This window comes from Fundulus heteroclitus, unplaced genomic scaffold (assembly GCF_011125445.2).
Source record: "Fundulus heteroclitus isolate FHET01 unplaced genomic scaffold, MU-UCD_Fhet_4.1 scaffold_71, whole genome shotgun sequence".
Classification (NCBI taxonomy): domain Eukaryota; kingdom Metazoa; phylum Chordata; class Actinopteri; order Cyprinodontiformes; family Fundulidae; genus Fundulus; species Fundulus heteroclitus.
The window spans coordinates 1,276,238-1,292,813 of NW_023397154.1; the positions used below are offsets into that span (position 1 = coordinate 1,276,238).

Consider the following 16,576-nt stretch of genomic DNA (forward strand, 5'->3'; position numbering starts at 1 on the left):
TAAACTTTTGTTTCAGCTCCACTAATTTTTGACCCAAAGGAATCTGTTTACTCCATGCAGTCCAACAAACCTTGCTAGCAAGACAAAAAATGGAAACACATGTATATTGCTGATAGAAAGGTCATAAGCAGGACATATTTGCATGATCTGCATATAGCATGAAACTGTTCTGCATTCTCACTTCCTCCTTTCACAACAGGTTACACGTAAACTCATAGTTCCTCTCTAAGACAATATAAGAATTTTATTCTTTCTCAGGTTTTTGGATGTCCTTTACATCTCTGCACACCAGATACTAAGGTAAGAAAAATTGCCTAGAAACCTAGCCATGAAGAGCGCCGTTTCAGAATGCTTACGTCCCTTAAGATTTTGTTATCACGCTTTCTTTGTTAAAACAAGTATTCTTTTTTCAGAGCTGCTACCTGAAAAGAGATTTTTACATTAGATAATTAATAAAAACAGAGGAAAGGATAAACTCAAGGTTTTGTTTCAACACACAGCCTGTGTTGATTTTACATTTTATCATTACAGTTAAAAAAGCCACAACATGGCTTTTACTTAAGGTGCAGAAACTCAAACACTTACAGTGTTTAAAAGAGTGGATAATTATTTCTAGTCACAGAAAAGCATTGTAAACATGTTATTCTTAATCATACCATTAAGATAAACTTATCAGATTTGTTTTCTCTTAAAACATGTATTGTATACTCAAACATTTAGGGTATATGGTGAAAATAGCTTGTAGGTTTGGTTTTCATAAGAATCACTGAACTCCTATCTGAGCTGAGTGGAGTGGTACAAACCACTGGCTCCTGTGAACGGATATCTGAGCCCAGGACCATTGGACACCTTCCACCGTTCATCTGCATTTCCTAGTTTTGCTCAGAAACGGCAACTGTGGACCTCATTAGATCAACCTGCAGATGATCATCGTCTTTGGTCTGTTGGGATCTTGACTACTCCTCCATCAAATCAAACAGTATTTTTTTCTGTTTCTCTATTTAATTCTTTTTACATTCTCTGTTAAGCTCCACATATTTCATGTTACGAAGCATTTAACATTGTTTTTTTTCTGAGCAGCCTGTCATTTCCAGCACTAGATGTGTTTTTCTTTCTCTAAACACGTAAACCAGTAGATGCTGCTTTCATGAACAATACCTGAAACAACCCATTTTACTCATATTTTGAGATGAACACATTTTAACCAGAAAGTCTGTTTTACAAAACCAGACTTTCAGCTTTTTAATACCTCAGAAATGTTGATATGGTTTGTATTGGACTTATGGGGACGAGGTCCTTCTGAAGGGTCTTGGATGCTTGCACTGTGTTGCTCTGCTGGAAATTAAGACCATAGGTCTTTCAGTGTGGGGCTTGCAAAATGTCAAGCACATCTCTTAACATCTCATGTCTAGGCATTTTGTTTTTAAAAGTCACAATTAAACCGTATAATCATTTTACTATTTTTCCACTTTTTAATAATGACAAGTAAGATTTAAACACTGGTCGAAGTATATGTTCCTGATTTTTCTGCAGCGAGTGTAACCTAAGTCACATATAAAAACCCTATTATCCTGAAGGGAACTTCCCTGTCTAGCAGTTACGTGCCTATGTGATGCAACTAAGTTTGTCAGTGGAGACAACAAGACTTAATTTCCTCATAAAATTGTTTCTTAATTCTTCCTTGCTGACATTCACTTCTGCTTCACGGTCATACCACTCAATCTTCAGCATAACAATTCTTACTTTTCTGTTCCTCTCAGGGTGAGGATCTTGGTGATGGACTCAAGTACAGACAGGAAGGCAGAGACAGTGTGGTGAGTTAAAGTATTTAATGAATAAAATAAAAAAAACTTACATGCTGATGCAAGAAGTCAGGCATGCAAGTAGCATGGCATTAAACACAGTCTTGTATGAGACCGGCTTGGTAAGAAAACAATATAATCCAGTGAGGAGCAAATAAGAAGTGGGAGCTTAAAGAACAACGGAAATCAGTGGCAAACATGCGGTTTTTGGCACGGGCGAACCAGGCAGCCGACCGCAGCAGCACGAGCTTTTCAAATATTATAATAATAATCTGTGCCCCAAATGCGCCAATTCCAGCTTGCGGTGAGATAATGCTGCAGCCCTCCACACTGCAGGCTTATGAGACAAGGAAAGGCCATGGGGTATCTCAAATGCACTGGGAAAAGGTGCTGTGGAATTGTTGAGCTCCTGAGATTGCGGTAAAGTGTATTGCATCACTTCCTGTTTTCTGTTGCTGCGGTGTGGATTGTGGTTTGCTGTTCCATACTGTCTCAGTTTTACCTTAAATTTAAGATGTTAATTTTATCTTAAATCTCTTTGTTGTGACAGCTCTCTGTTTCTAACACATAAGCACATTTAAAACACATTCTCTGTTGCTGCACTTCACGTCCTCGAGGTTGCTAGCCTAGCCTAGCTTTAGCCCTACAATGGCTTCCTCCCCTAGCTTTCCATTAGTTTCTTCATCTCCCCTTATCTCCTGCTCTCTGTGTCTGATGTTTAGTTATTCCTCTGTCTCCTTTAGTGATAATGGCACATGTAATAAATGTAGTGTTTTTGTGGCTTTGGAGGCGAGGGTGTCAGAATTGGAGGCGTGCTCTGTGCTTTGGAAAAACCAGCAGATAGCTGCCCCACATAGAGTAACTTCACGTAGCGGTCCTCCAGCAGCAGCACCCGAGCAGCCGGGTAAGCAGGCCGGCTGGGTGAGAGTTCATAGGAAGCATAGCTCTAGATTTCAGCCCCCAGTTCACCACCAACCCGTCTGCGTTTCTAACAAATTTTCCCCACTAAGCGACACACCCGCTGAGAAGCCGACTTTGGTAACTGGTAGCTCCATAGTCAGAAACGTGGCACTAGAGACACCAGGGACCATAGTTAAACACCTGCTAGGGGCCAGAACAGGAGACATCAAATCCTACCTGAAACTGCTGGCTAAGGATAAGCGTAAATACAGTAAGATTGTTATTCACGCTGGCGGTAATGACACGCGGTTACGCCAATTGGAAGTCACTAAAGTTGGTGTTGCTTTGGTATGTAAGTTTGCTAAAACAATTACGGACTCTGTAATTTTCTCTGGTCCCCTGCCTGATCTGACCAGTGATGACATGTTTAGCCGCACGTCGTCATTCAACCACTGGTTGTCTAGGTGGTGTCCTGAAAACGACGTGGGCTACATTGATAACTCCCGAACTTTCTGGGGAAAACCTGGTCTGATCAGGAGAGGCAAGACAAACTTATTTACAGAGACAACGCAAAGTGCTTTACATGTTTAAAATATAGGAAAATAAAACAAAATAAAAGCAAGTAAGAACAAAATGTAGAAACAACATACAACATGGGAGAATAGAAACTAAAAGCAAACATTGAAAACAGTTGGACTACAAAGTTGAACTAATGATGTTTCAGTAGAACAGTTTAACTAGAACAGTCAAAGGCAAACATCCAGTCAAAGGCAAAAATCTTAAACAAATGTGTTTTTGATGTCGATTTAAAGAAACTCAAGCTTTCCGCACTTTTACAGTTTTGTAGAAGTTTGTTCCAGATAAGTGGAGCTGTTTTGTTTTTGGCATTTGTAAAGGCCTCTTGTGCCGTTTGTAGCACCATTATACCTGCTGAGTGTCATAAATCCTTCTCTGCCTCCCAGGAAATATTTGTAAAGATCCATAACTTGTTGTTGGGTCTTAGTTTTGGCTCGATTATTCTGTCAGATGAGGTTCTCAAAGATGGACCCAATTGCAGATAGGCAGAGACAGTGTGGAGACAAAGCTCCACACTGTCACAACAAACCAACAAACCAAAAGTGAAAACCACAACCAAACAACCGAAATTCGTGACAGTTGCTGCAATTCATCAACTGAAACACTCAACTTTTTCGTTACAGTATGAGACATCTAATGATACTGATGCTAATCCTTTTCTCGCCGATCTGGGGTGAGACGGTAAACAGCGATGATGGGAGGCCATCCTGCAGTCGCTGTGACCTGCATCTCTGCTGTAACTGCTCCTACAATGGATTCACCAGCATTCCTGTGGTGACAGACCAAGCTCTGATCCTCAATCTCTCCTTCAACAACATCAGCATGGTGACCCAAGATGACCTGACAGGACACGTCCGACTGAGGGTTCTGGATCTCCACGGTAGCCATGATGGTGTTTAATACACCCTAACTGAACTCATTAGTGACGTGTGTCTGAATGCATATAACTCTGCCCTTCAGGTAACAGATTAGCTGCGATCCATCCAACAGCGTTCGACTCTCTTTGGAGCCTAGAGGAGCTGGACCTCTCTGACAACCTTCTGACGGTTCTCAACCATAGATGGTTCAGCAAGCTGGAGATTTTGCTGCAGCTCAATCTGCTCAACAACCCGTACAGGTCAGGAGCTCAGGTTACATTTCCCTGGAGAAGCATTTATACCCTGAAACTTTGCAATATTGTGTGTGCATAAATTCAAATCAGTCTTCATTTTGTAAACAAAACTCTAAGAGATGTAGATTGGATTTTTCTTTAACCCCTATACTTTGTGGAACAAAACTGAATGTTTGTGAATAATAATTATCAAAGCCTTATCACAATGTTGGATGAAGGTCTGGACTTTGACTGGGCCATTCTAACCCAGGAATATGCTTGAATCTAAACCATCTTACGGTACCTCAGGCTGATTTAGGGTCCTTGTCATAGTGAAAGCTGAACTGCCAGGCCAGCCTTAATTCATCTGTGGGGCCTATACCTGAATAAAGACCAGGCAGAATGATCAAGATTCATGTCTTTCTGGTTCACCTGCAGCGCGCTCGGTTCTCCACCATTGTTTCTCGGACTCGTCAGACTGAGAAGGCTGATGTTTGGAGGTCCAGATCTTAAGGAGCTGAGGAAAGAAGATCTTTCAGGAGTAACCAACCTCGATGAGCTTACAGTGCACGGCAGCAACCTGGCCAGGTATTTAGTCCTGTCTAGCACCCAGAGTTCCTTTAAAGTGCTCTGAATAATTAACTTCTAATGGTCTTTGTGAGTTTTTCCACTTTACTGCTTTATTCTCTCAGTGAAAATCTTGAGTGAGGCTCTAGCTGCCATTATTTGACAGGAAAAAGAAGGAGAGAGTAGGCGAACGCATGCAGTAAACTGCCCAGGCTGAGATGAAAACTCAATACTTTGGGAAACTTCTCCGTCCCAGTGTCCCAAAACGTATTTACAAAGCCAATAGATTGCATCAATTCTTCAATCAATACTTAACAAGCTATGTAGTCACCGTGAGTAATGACACTATTTTAACAGTTTAAGAAACAAATATTGGTGCCAACATTCCTTTGACAAGGTCCTGGAAAACAGGACTAAAAAAAAAGAGTTAAAACATCTGTTTTCTAACATGCCTATCCCTGCTGGGGTCGTGTGCTGGTGCCTATCCCCAGTTGTCAATGGGCAAGAGGCAGGGTACACCCTGGACAGGTCGCCAGTCTATCGAAGGGTAACACAGAGACAGACAGGATAATTTAGAGAGGCCAATTAACCTAACAGTCATGTTTTTGGACTGTGGGAGGAAGCCAGAGTACCCAGAGAGAACCTACACATGCACAGGGAGAACATGCAGAAACCCAGGACAAGAGTAGGACTTGAACCCAGGACCTTCTTGCTGCAAGGCAACAGTGCTACCCACTGTTCCACTCTGCAAGTAAAAAGTAGATTTTCAGTAAACCTGCGGATCTACTAATTAGGAGCTAATTACCAATAAAAAACGGCTAGACAATTGGAGACAAAAAACAAAGATCAAACCTTTATTCATCAATACATTGTTTTTCTATCTTTCACTTTCTTTTGACTCTTTGTTCTCCACAGGTATGACTCTGGTACTTTTGGGAACATTTGGCCTCTGGGTAGTGTCATCCTAAGCCTTTATGGTCCATTATTAACACAACCCATGATGGCTGCAGCTCTGCTTGATGACGTGTGTAACCCTGAAACTCAGATAACTCTGCTGGACATTCATTTGAAAGAGTCTTTCTCCATTCAGCCTTTCAAAGAGTCAATCAGGAGGATCAGGTTTGTTAGTTATCTCCTGTTTTGCTTTTCCTGATAAAATGGAGCAAAATACTATATTTAGAAACCAGCCACTAATTCTCTTGGGGTTCTTCTCTTCAGAAATCTGTCTGTCCATAACCTTTTGATCTCTGATGAAGCAACTGTCTCCCTAATGGCACTGATAGATGGAGTCCCGCTGAGATCCCTCTCCATAGTGGGTTTAACTCTGACAGGCGAGGGCAGGTGGGAATCCAACATGTTAGCATGAGCTGTTGATCACTGCCCAGTTGTTTTTGTCAAAGTCCATCCATCCGTCCATGCAGGTGCACTGGTGCCTCTCTAAAAAGGTCAATGGAGGAGAGGAAGGGTATACCCTGGACATGTTGCCAGTCTATCATAGACACATAGGACAAATGGGCGATATGAATTAAACTAATGGTCATGTTATTTGGACTGTGGGAGGAAGCCAGGGTACCCAAATAGAATAAATATGAATTAAAGGCATAACAAATGTCTTGCTAAAATAATAAGTGTATTTTTAACAAAAAATTGGGAGGGTACAAATAGTTATGGCTGTTGTTTACCCAAATCCCTGCAATAGACTGGTAACCTGTCCAGGGTGTACCTCGCCTCTCGCCCAGTGACAGCTGGAGATAGGCACCAGCACCCCTTGCGACCCCATGAGGGATAGATGGGTTAGAAAATGGATGGATGGATGGATGGATGGATGGATGGATGGATGGATGGATGGATGGATATATGGCTGTTTACCCAAATCTAAGTATTTAGCATTATTGTGGCCAATGCCTTTGCTGTCATTGTGTTAGGTGGATACCAGCTAATTGGACAGATCTAAGAAGCATGGACGAGTTCTCCGTCAGTGATGTCACAATTTTGGATGTTTTGAAGTTTGCCATGACAGTAGAGCTAAAGTTTCTGTTTCAATACCAGAAGAAAATATCCTTCATAAACTCAAAGGTGAAAATTACACTCAACACATAAAACTTATTAAACTCTGTTCTTGCATTAATGTGAATGAGTATTGATAAAAACAGAGCAGCAAATGATGTGTTATTTTTTGTACGTAAACATAATTTCATTCAGAAAGTTACTGATCATAAGGCAAACTGTATTGGGTGTAATTTTAATTTGAAGTAACCAAATAGCATTTAATTTCCTATTAATATTATTGTATAGTTATAACAAAAGTTCTGTCTTCTTTGATGTATTTTGGTTTTCTTTGTGCATGCATGTGTTGTGCAGTTTAACCTATTTGATTATGAATATTATTAAAAATTATAATTGGACATTATAATTAATAGTTATTCTAGCCAAAGGTAAGCTGCAACGGAAATGTTTCCAAATGGTTGTGATTAAGCGCTACTGGCATTTAATGATTATAACTAGCAATTGGGTTTATTAATTAACAATTATTAATCGTATTTACCATGAAAGGTGGATGCCTCGCCAGTTGTAGGACTGAATTAGACTTGCCACTAGTAAACATTAATTACCTTAAATTATAATTGCAATCGGAATCACTAATCATTAACCAAAAGTAAAACAAAAAATGGCTCTATATATTCATGTTGTTAACTCAAAAAGTGTGATTTGTAAACTTTTAAAGACAGTTCAATCACTAATATAAAACCCACAGATGACAACGCCTAAAATAATTAAAATTTATTAAACCAATAATTCCCTTTTCCAGCAATTGTTCTGTTTAATACTAATGCCACTAGAACACATTACCTACTAAATCAAAACAACATAGAAGAGGAAAATAAAAACAATAACAAACAGCAAAATTATTAAACGTGGATGTAGAAACCTTTAGGTAATTTTTTTTATTTAAATAAGCCTTACTTAATTAAGCAGTGAATAATCACCTTCAAGACTAGCAAGTAATGTAAACAGCATTGAAATGGATCTGGCTAATCCTTGGAGTGATGTGATGGTGCTTCTAAACACCAGGCCTGCTCAAGATGGCAACCGCTTATGCCTGAGCTAACCACTAGCCACAGTTAGGTTCCACAAGTACGTGGAGCTACTGAGGGGCGGTTAACTTAAAACAAAGGCTACTGGCTGACCCAATGAATGAGTTTTAAAATCTGCGCAAAGCCTAAAAGCAGTGGATAAAGAGAGAGGTGAGTGGGAATAAGGAAAGAGATTGGATCCAAAAAATAACGTTCAGAGTAACCCTGGAGCCGACGGCGTAGCTCGTTCACAATAATTCAATTCAATTCAATTCAATTCAATTTTATTTATATAGCGCCAAATCATGAAACATGTCATCTCAAGGCACTTTACAAAGTCAAGTTCAATCATATTATACAGATTGGGTCAGATAATACAGATTGGTCAAAAATGTCCTATATAAGGAAACCAGTTGATTGCATCAAAGTCCCGACAAGCAGCATTCACTCCTGGGGAAGCGTAGAGCCACAGGAAGAGTCATCTGCATTGTACATGGCTTTGCTGCAATCCCTCGTACTGAGCAAGCATGAAGCGACAGTGGGAAGAAAAACCACCCATTAGCGGGAAGGAAAAACCTCCGGCAGAACCGGGCTCAGTATGAACGGTCATCTGCCCCGACCGACTGGGGGTTACAGAAGACAGAACAGAGACACAACAAGAGAGACAAAAAAGCACAGAAGCACACATTGATCTAGTAATCTGTTCTACATTAGATGGTAAAAGCTGTCTTCCCTGGATGATGTCACAGTTAACAGAACGCCAGACCAGGTGTACCTACTATGAAGAGAAAAGAGAGAGAACAGAAAGTTAAAGCAGAAATGACAACACATAATGCATAATTGAAGAACAGTAGAACTCAATACAGTGAGAAAATTAGATCCTGATATACTCCAGTAGCCTAAGCCTATAGCAGTAAAACTATAAAGGTAGCTGAGAGTAACATGAGCCACTAGTTATAATTTTTGTCAAAAAGAAAAGTTTTAAGCCTAGTCTTAAAAGTAGATAGGGTGTCTGCCTCACGGACCAAAACTGGGAGTTGGTTCCACAGGAGAGGAGCCTGATAGCTAAAGGATCTGCCTCCCATTCTACTTTTAGAGACTCTAGGAACCACCAGCAGACCTGCAGTCTGAGAGCGAAGTGCTCTGTTAGGAACATACGGGGTAATCAGAGTTCTGATATATGATGGAGTTTGATTATTAAGGGCTTTATACGTTAGAAGAAGAATTTTAAATTCTATTCTTGATTTAACAGGAAGCCAATGAAGGGAAGCTAAAATTGGAGAAATATGATCCCTCTTGTTGATTTTCATCAGAACTCTTGCTGCAGCATTTTGGATCAGCTGAAGGCTTTGAACTGCATTTTGTGGACTTCCTGATAGTAAAGAATTACAATAGTCCAGCCTTGAAGTAACAAATGCATGGACATAGTTTTTCAGCATCACTCCTGGACAGAATGTTTCTAATTTTGGCGATATTCCGGAGGTGAAAAAAGGAAACTCTGGAAACCTGTTTAATATGGGATTTAAATGACATGTCTTGGTCAAAAATAACACCAAGATTTTTTACTTTATTACCAGAGGCCAGGTTAATGCCACCCAGATTAAGTGATTGGTTAAGAAGTTTATTTTTTGAGGACTCTGGCCCAAAGATTACAACTTCGGTCTTGTCAGAATTTAGATGCAGGAAATTTAAAGTCATCCAGCTTTTGATGTCATCAAGACATGACTGCAGTCGAAGTAATTGATTGGATTCATCAGGATTTATGGATAAATATAGCTGAGTGTCATCAGCATAACAGTGGAAATTAATCCCATGCTGTCTGATAATTTTGCCTATCGGAAGCATATATATAGTAAAGATAATAATAATAATAATAATGTTACATTCCACGATAATAACCAAGCAACAGCGCAATGGCTTCACAGTAAGTAAAAAGAAACACAGGATCACCTGCATTTAGTCACAACATGTAAACATCCATATACAGATTCCTTGTGGAGTAAAACATTGGCATTAAGTTGCTTCTAAATAAAGATTTTGCCCAGGCAAGTATTGATTTCTATCTAAAAAAACATACAATGATTTTTCCCTTGTGGAGCCCCTGGACCGGAGAATCAAGCCGGTCGTAACGTGGGTCGTTACACTGCATCGGTCCCACCGCCAAGTGATGGTTTGATCTGCTTGGCCGAAGCAGGAAAGATCTCGTCTTGTCTATTGGCAGAAAGGGAGGGAAATGTCTTTGTTCTTCCTTGAGGGTTGTGCGCATTAAGCTAATTAATGTCCAAGGAATTCCACGGCAAAGGGGTAAAGTTGATGTGCAGCTTTGTTCCACAAAACGATGATCACCGGATCCAACACGTGTCCCAACGTGAAGATCTCTCAGCTGATGCGGTCTCTTGGACGCAGCTTGTGCCGTTTGAAAAGAGCCGGGCCTTTGTTTGCATTGTGGTTTTATCACCTTAGAGGTGTGGTCTCATGCCATGGTGTAGCTGGAAGCCATAGTCCGATCTGCCGTTTTATGGCAAAACGTGCGTATAAAGTAGAAGCTAAGAGCTTCCCCCATACAGTGGAGTTTTGTTTTGATTCAAAGTGTAAGTTTATAAACAAAAAGACATGATCTCATTGTATGAAGGTATCAGTTGGGGAAAGGATAGATAAGAATATCAGAGGCTTATTCATTACCATGGCACAATAAAGGCAGTTTGTAATAATTTGAAGAAAAAATATGAAGGCTCCTAATAAACAATGGAAAGGAAGAGATTAGTGCGCATACAATGGTGACTGAGCTGTGGAAAATTTCATGAAGGAGCTTTTTTTCTACGTGTCAGTAAGCTTCCCTATTGTACATGTCTAGATGGAAGGGACAGTTTCAGTGTCAGAAGCTCTCCCTTCCTTTAATACCTGGACCTTTCTCGAGCCTCCAAAAACCTGTGGACGAATGTGTAAAGCAACCAAACATTAACCTTTGGACAAGGAATCTAAAAAGAAGGTTTGGTGCAAAAGATCCCAAGTATCCTTTCCTTTTCAACAGAGAATGACTTCCTAAGAGTAACCTTGAAGCTGAGTGTAGATTCAAACTGACCAAAGAAATCCGACTGTAAATAAGAGGTCCAAACGTTTCAATGTCTGAAAGATCTGGAGAACAACATTGATATGTGGACAATTATTAGCAAGTTGTACTCCTAAAATGGTCAGGATGTAGCATGCAGACTGGCTCCTAGCAAAGAAGCCACAAAGCTGAAATAGACTAAAAAGGAAAGGGTTTGCACACTTTTGCTACCAAGTGGTTCGAGCTTTTTATTACTGATTTATTTTTCAGATTTTTTGTCTTTAATTGTCGAGGATACGTGCAGCATTATATATTCAGTAAAAACTTTGAAGACAATTTTTTTCAAAACTTACACATATGTTTCAACTTTACCTTCAGATGTTCTTGTTATCCTGTTACCTTACCAAACTGATGGTGAACACACAATACTTGGATGTGTCCGACAACCTCCTGACGGACCTGACTCTGTCTTACATGGAGTGTGACGACGTAGAAACACTCCAGAAGCTCCGAGTTTTAAACATAAGTGGAAACCCTCTAAAGGTGTCACCATTAAACCTCAGGTAAAATTTGTGTAACATTTCTCACAATACCAACATTTTAAATGTTCGTCCATTTGTGTCCAGTCTTTGTCCGCATTGAGCCATCTGGCCATGAAGCTCACAAGACTAACCCACCTGGAGGTTAGCAGAACCGGCTACAGCTCCATGCCCCCCAGCTGCTCTTGGCCGTCCACCCTGAGGTACCTCAACATCTCCAGGGCTAAGCTAACCACCACCACCCTGTGTCTACCAAAATCTCTGCAGGTTAGAAAAAATTAATCAAAGATATGTAAACACACCTTTGAAAACATACACTCCATTTATTTCAAACTCCTTTCAAGGTGTTGGATCTCAGCTATAATGAGCTCAAAGAATTTGTGTTGGTACTGCCATTTCTGAGAGAACTCCACCTCTCTGGGAACAAGTTCCTGAGGTTACCACCAGGGGGGAGCTACCCCAATCTGCAAACACTTACAATACAGGTAAGAAACAATCTATGTCGCGTTCTATCTTCTTTGTGTTCCCCATCCTATTCTACTCTTCTTTTGTACTTTTACAGTCAAACACCTTGAACATATTTGGCCTCTCAGACCTTCAGTCATACAGACGACTCGAGAACCTGGAGGCGGGTTATAACAAGTTTGTCTGCTCCTGTGAATTCGTCACCTTCCTACGATCACAACTTGTGGGAAGTGGAGATATCAAAATAAAAGACGGGAAGCATAGCTATGTTTGTGACTCCCCTCTCTACCTGCAGGGGGTGGCAGTGGGTCAAGTTAACCTTTCTATTATCCAGTGCCAGTCAGTGTTGTTCGTATCTGTCAGCTGTGGGGTGGCCCTTTTTCTTGGGATGCTGCTTTCTGTCCTTCTCTGGCGATGCCACACCTTCTGGTATCTGAAGATGACTTGGGCGTGGCTCAAGGCCAAGAGAGAATCCCAACAACGCCGGCGACAAAGAAACATGGAGGGATCAGAACCATTGTTGTCCTATGATGCATTTGTTTCCTACAGTGAAAGAGATGCTAGCTGGGTGGAAAACTTTCTGGTACCTGAGATGGAGGAGCAAAGGTAATCCTTAAACTACTTTGTTTTTAATAAACCTTTCTTGATTTGTGGCCATAATTGTTCCATCATGCTTTGCCTCTTGCACGTTGCCTCAACTAAGTTAGAATGGTATTTATCTGAACAAAACAGACACTTTGTCTAGAATAATAACAGTCTATTTCCGAGCAACGGTGTCCTACTAGTGACATTGAGACCAATGAGTGCATGAGGCCATATTGTAAAGATTAGCTTTCATATGCCAAAAATTTTGACTAAAACTGCGCCTTGTCTTAGTAAGCAAAGGCTTCCTCCTTCCTCAGCTTCTAAGAAAGTTAGCTGTGTGAAGTTTGTGTCTTGATTGTAGAGGCATGCACGTTCACACTGAGAGTCTGTACATCCCATTATGTTAAACACTGTTTAATCATTTAAATCGTAGTACCGTTGTTTGTGTTTAAATCTGACCTATGCGATAGCCGCTGCTACTTGTGGTGCTTTATTTTATTACTCTCTTGTTATCACATTTAAAAGTGTAAAATAAATATATGTAGGTCAAACCATATAGGGTATATTGGATATTGACGGAATTATTGTTAAATTGATGTTTATTATCTAGGACAGAAACTAAACAATAATCTGGTTTAATTTCTAATCTGCTACAGTGATACAGACTCAGTGAATCCAACATCCCCATTGACTCTCTGTCTCCACAAGCGGGACTTTCTTCCTGGACACTGGATCATGGACAACATAATGACTGCCATTGAGCGCAGCCGTCGTGCTGTCTTTGTCCTCTCTGAGAACTTTGTCCAGTCTGACTGGTGCCGCTATGAGCTGGACTTCTCCCACTTCTGGCTCTTTGAAGCCGGTGGAGATGCTGCCATCTTGATCCTGCTGGAGCCCTTGTCCAAGGACGCCATCCCCAAACGTTTCTGCAAACTCCGCAAACTCATGAGCTCCACAACCTACCTGGAGTGGCCCCAGGAGGAGGACAGGAGGCCAGAGTTCTGGAGGAGTCTGCGCAATGCTCTGAAAAGAGACGATGAGCAAGAGAACTGACAGATAAAGAACTGCAAAGAGAAGAGGAAGAACTTTTAACTACCATAAGAGACAGTAGATCTGATTAAGACCAAGCCTGGTTGTAACTTGTGGGTTGGCACTGATTTCATATAATAACCACGTATTATAAAATCAATGCAGGTCATATTTGACCTTTAATCAGGCATATACTGTCACAAGTTATTTTCATTCAGTCAGTAGATTTTTACAAATGGAAACACTGCACAGTTCTTATCAAACTGAAAATTACTTAGATAAACTGTCTTATTGCATGCATTTATGTCCACCAGGAACAGCAGTTGAACCATCCTAAGCCAATAAAAAATTGGTATGTCTGTCACTCCTCTCAAAACACGTGAACAAATTAATCTAGCAATTCTCTCATTTCTCTCATCAAACTCCTGTGAATTTGGACACATTTGCTCAACATTTGGTCAACACTGTTGGAGCACAGTTAAGTTCAGAGAAAATAAAATATTAAAATGAATTAACATTCTCTCTTTGTGACGTCATCATTACGCTTCCCCAGGAGTGAATGCTGCTTGTCGGGTCATTGATGCAATCAACTGGTTCCCTTATATAGGACATTTTTGACCAATCTGTATAATATGACTGAATTTGACTTTGTAAAGTGTCTTGAGATGAACTGAAACATGTCAAGCAGATATAAACTGAATTGAATCATTGCACATGCTCAGAGCTGTCAAAGCGTCAATTGAAATGCGATTTAACCATTTTTTTCTGTATTTTTCTTTAAATCGTGAAAGATTCGCACAATTACAACAAAATATAAAAAGAAACACCCCACCCAAGACAAGATAGAACAGGAAAAAAGTAAGAAAACGAAAAATTTACTTCCTGGAAGTTATTCTGCTTGCAGATGTGCAAAAGAGCAAACAATACGGAATGTGTTTCCGGTACAGATCGGGTAGTGACAGGGTCTCTACTCTTTATAATGTCTATGACCATTACTGCTCGTGGGTAATAGAGTGATCATTGCTCACTCGTAGAACGAGGCTATACTGCCCTCTGCAGCCGACTTAGTAGACTGCATGTGACTTAAATTGCCACTGGGAATGGAATATTAAGAGGCAGGCATGACATTTAGGATTGTTTTTTTTTGTCATAACTGATGTAATCGAATCATTGCAGCCCTATGATTCGATTACATCAGTGGTTTAAAGTTGTTGAAAATTTGGGAGAACATTAAACATCTGTTTGAGGCATTATAACTTGGGAAAAAAAAACAAAAAGGGCAGATGCCTTCTGTAAGAGTGTAATTCTAACTAGCGTTATCTATTGCAAAATAGCATTTTAAAATGCCTAATGAATGTGTACACTTTCACAAATAAAATAAAATTGGCGATTAAAATGTGATTAAAAGGTTTCCATTGTTTGATAGCACCATTTATAATAGGTAACTAAATAGATATAATCCGTCAGACTTCAATCTAGCTGATTAATAGAGAGTAGTAAACCCTATCAGCTTTTGCTCATTTGCAGGCCTGGGAAAACATGAGTAAGCAGAACTAGAAAAGAGTTATAAGTTAAGGTTAAACGGTACCTTAATAGTGTGGGCAAAGGGATATTGCGGCTGATTTGACAGATTTTGTTAACCCTGTATTTAGTCATGAGTCAGTTTTGAAGTCATCCTCAAATGCAGCAGCTACAATTGAGGAATCTATGACAAATGTTAATGGCTTGCATCGTTTTATTATAGAAACTGATATTACAGAACGGCAGAAATTAGTAGAAAAAGGAAATATTACGGGATAATCACAGGACGGTTCCCAAAGTATTCATTGTATGTAACCACATTTTCATAGTCCTACAAAATGTAGATGCCCTTGTTACAAAGTAATTTAGGGGCCGAGGAATCTTTTTTCATTGTTCATTTGGTAATGTGCAAATTCTGGTGAATAAATTTTTCAACATCAGTTGCTGGTGATCGATCGTGGTTGGCAGAATTTGACTTAAAATGTACTAAACAATGGCACAAAACTGATTTTAGAGCCGTTTTAAAATGTAACTTTAGTGTTTTTTGTACTTTCTTCCTTGATAGATGTAGTTACACAGCATTTTCTTTATATGCTTTAGCAGAGTTTTCTAAATTTGACTGGGACTCTCAACATGTACCGGATGAAAATCAGTAGGATGGATCAAACACATAGGTGTGGATCCTAAAACAACTCTGTCCATTATGGGTGGATTATTTGGAGAAATACTGTTAGACAGCGTGTCTTCTTTAGTGTTTCAGCGGATGAACTTAACTCCGCTCGCTGGGACAATATTTGATACACCATTTGCCTGTGACTCAAGAGGTGGGGAGAAACACGCTTGAGTTTGTTAATTACTAAAAGTTAGTAAAATTACAGTTATTGGAAAACAACATAGGATGGGAGTAACAGTAAGCAGCAGATTACACCAAGCAATATCTCTAATTTAATTAAAGGAGGGGGCGCCTCCTCTGCTTTTTTATTCTTCATTTGATTCCAGATTTGTTGTTCCTGCGCATAAACCCGGATGGCATTGTGACAAATCAGCAGACACGGGGAAAGGACCAGAAGACCAAATAGCTGAGGTGGACATGTCAGAACTTTTCAAACACCTACAGACACTGGACACTGGGGCATGTGACTGTTTCGCATCAGCAAGCCAGCCTGGCTTCGAGTCACCAAATCCTGCAATCAAGTCCCAATACGACCTCACCTCCAGAAGGTCAGTACCCCAGCAAGGGGATAACGCTCCCATGAACAATGTTTCCTCACCCTGGAAAAGTGGCCAGCGCTCACGAACAGCGCAGATCCCAAACTGTCAAGGGAAGTGACTGTATGAATTTTTGCGCACATTGGAGCCACCTGTTTCATCAGACTCTG

The 16,576-nt window shown here is 40.2% G+C and overlaps 1 protein-coding gene across 2 annotated transcripts; it reads left to right on the forward strand.

Moving 5' to 3' along the window:
• The first annotated feature begins 218 nt into the window (after window positions 1-218).
• On the forward strand, window positions 219-13,859 carry LOC105917579 (toll-like receptor 2). 2 transcript variants are annotated; one of them, XM_021310557.2, is made up of 13 exons: window positions 219-300; window positions 1,761-1,814; window positions 3,902-4,158; window positions 4,239-4,395; window positions 4,807-4,956; window positions 5,851-6,054; window positions 6,154-6,276; window positions 6,861-7,011; window positions 11,437-11,601; window positions 11,685-11,864; window positions 11,942-12,082; window positions 12,160-12,668; window positions 13,304-13,859. In XM_021310557.2, the coding sequence occupies exons 2-13, from the start codon at window positions 1,777-1,779 to the stop codon at window positions 13,698-13,700; spliced, it is 2,472 nt and encodes an 823-aa protein (XP_021166232.2). In that variant the 5' UTR covers window positions 219-300; window positions 1,761-1,776; the 3' UTR covers window positions 13,701-13,859. The 2 variants fall into 2 exon arrangements, with proteins under 2 accessions (XP_021166232.2, XP_035989886.1); XM_036133993.1 differs by lacking the exons at window positions 219-300; window positions 1,761-1,814 and having other exon boundaries at window positions 3,973-4,014; window positions 4,100-4,158.
• The last annotated feature ends 2,717 nt before the right edge of the window (window positions 13,860-16,576 follow it).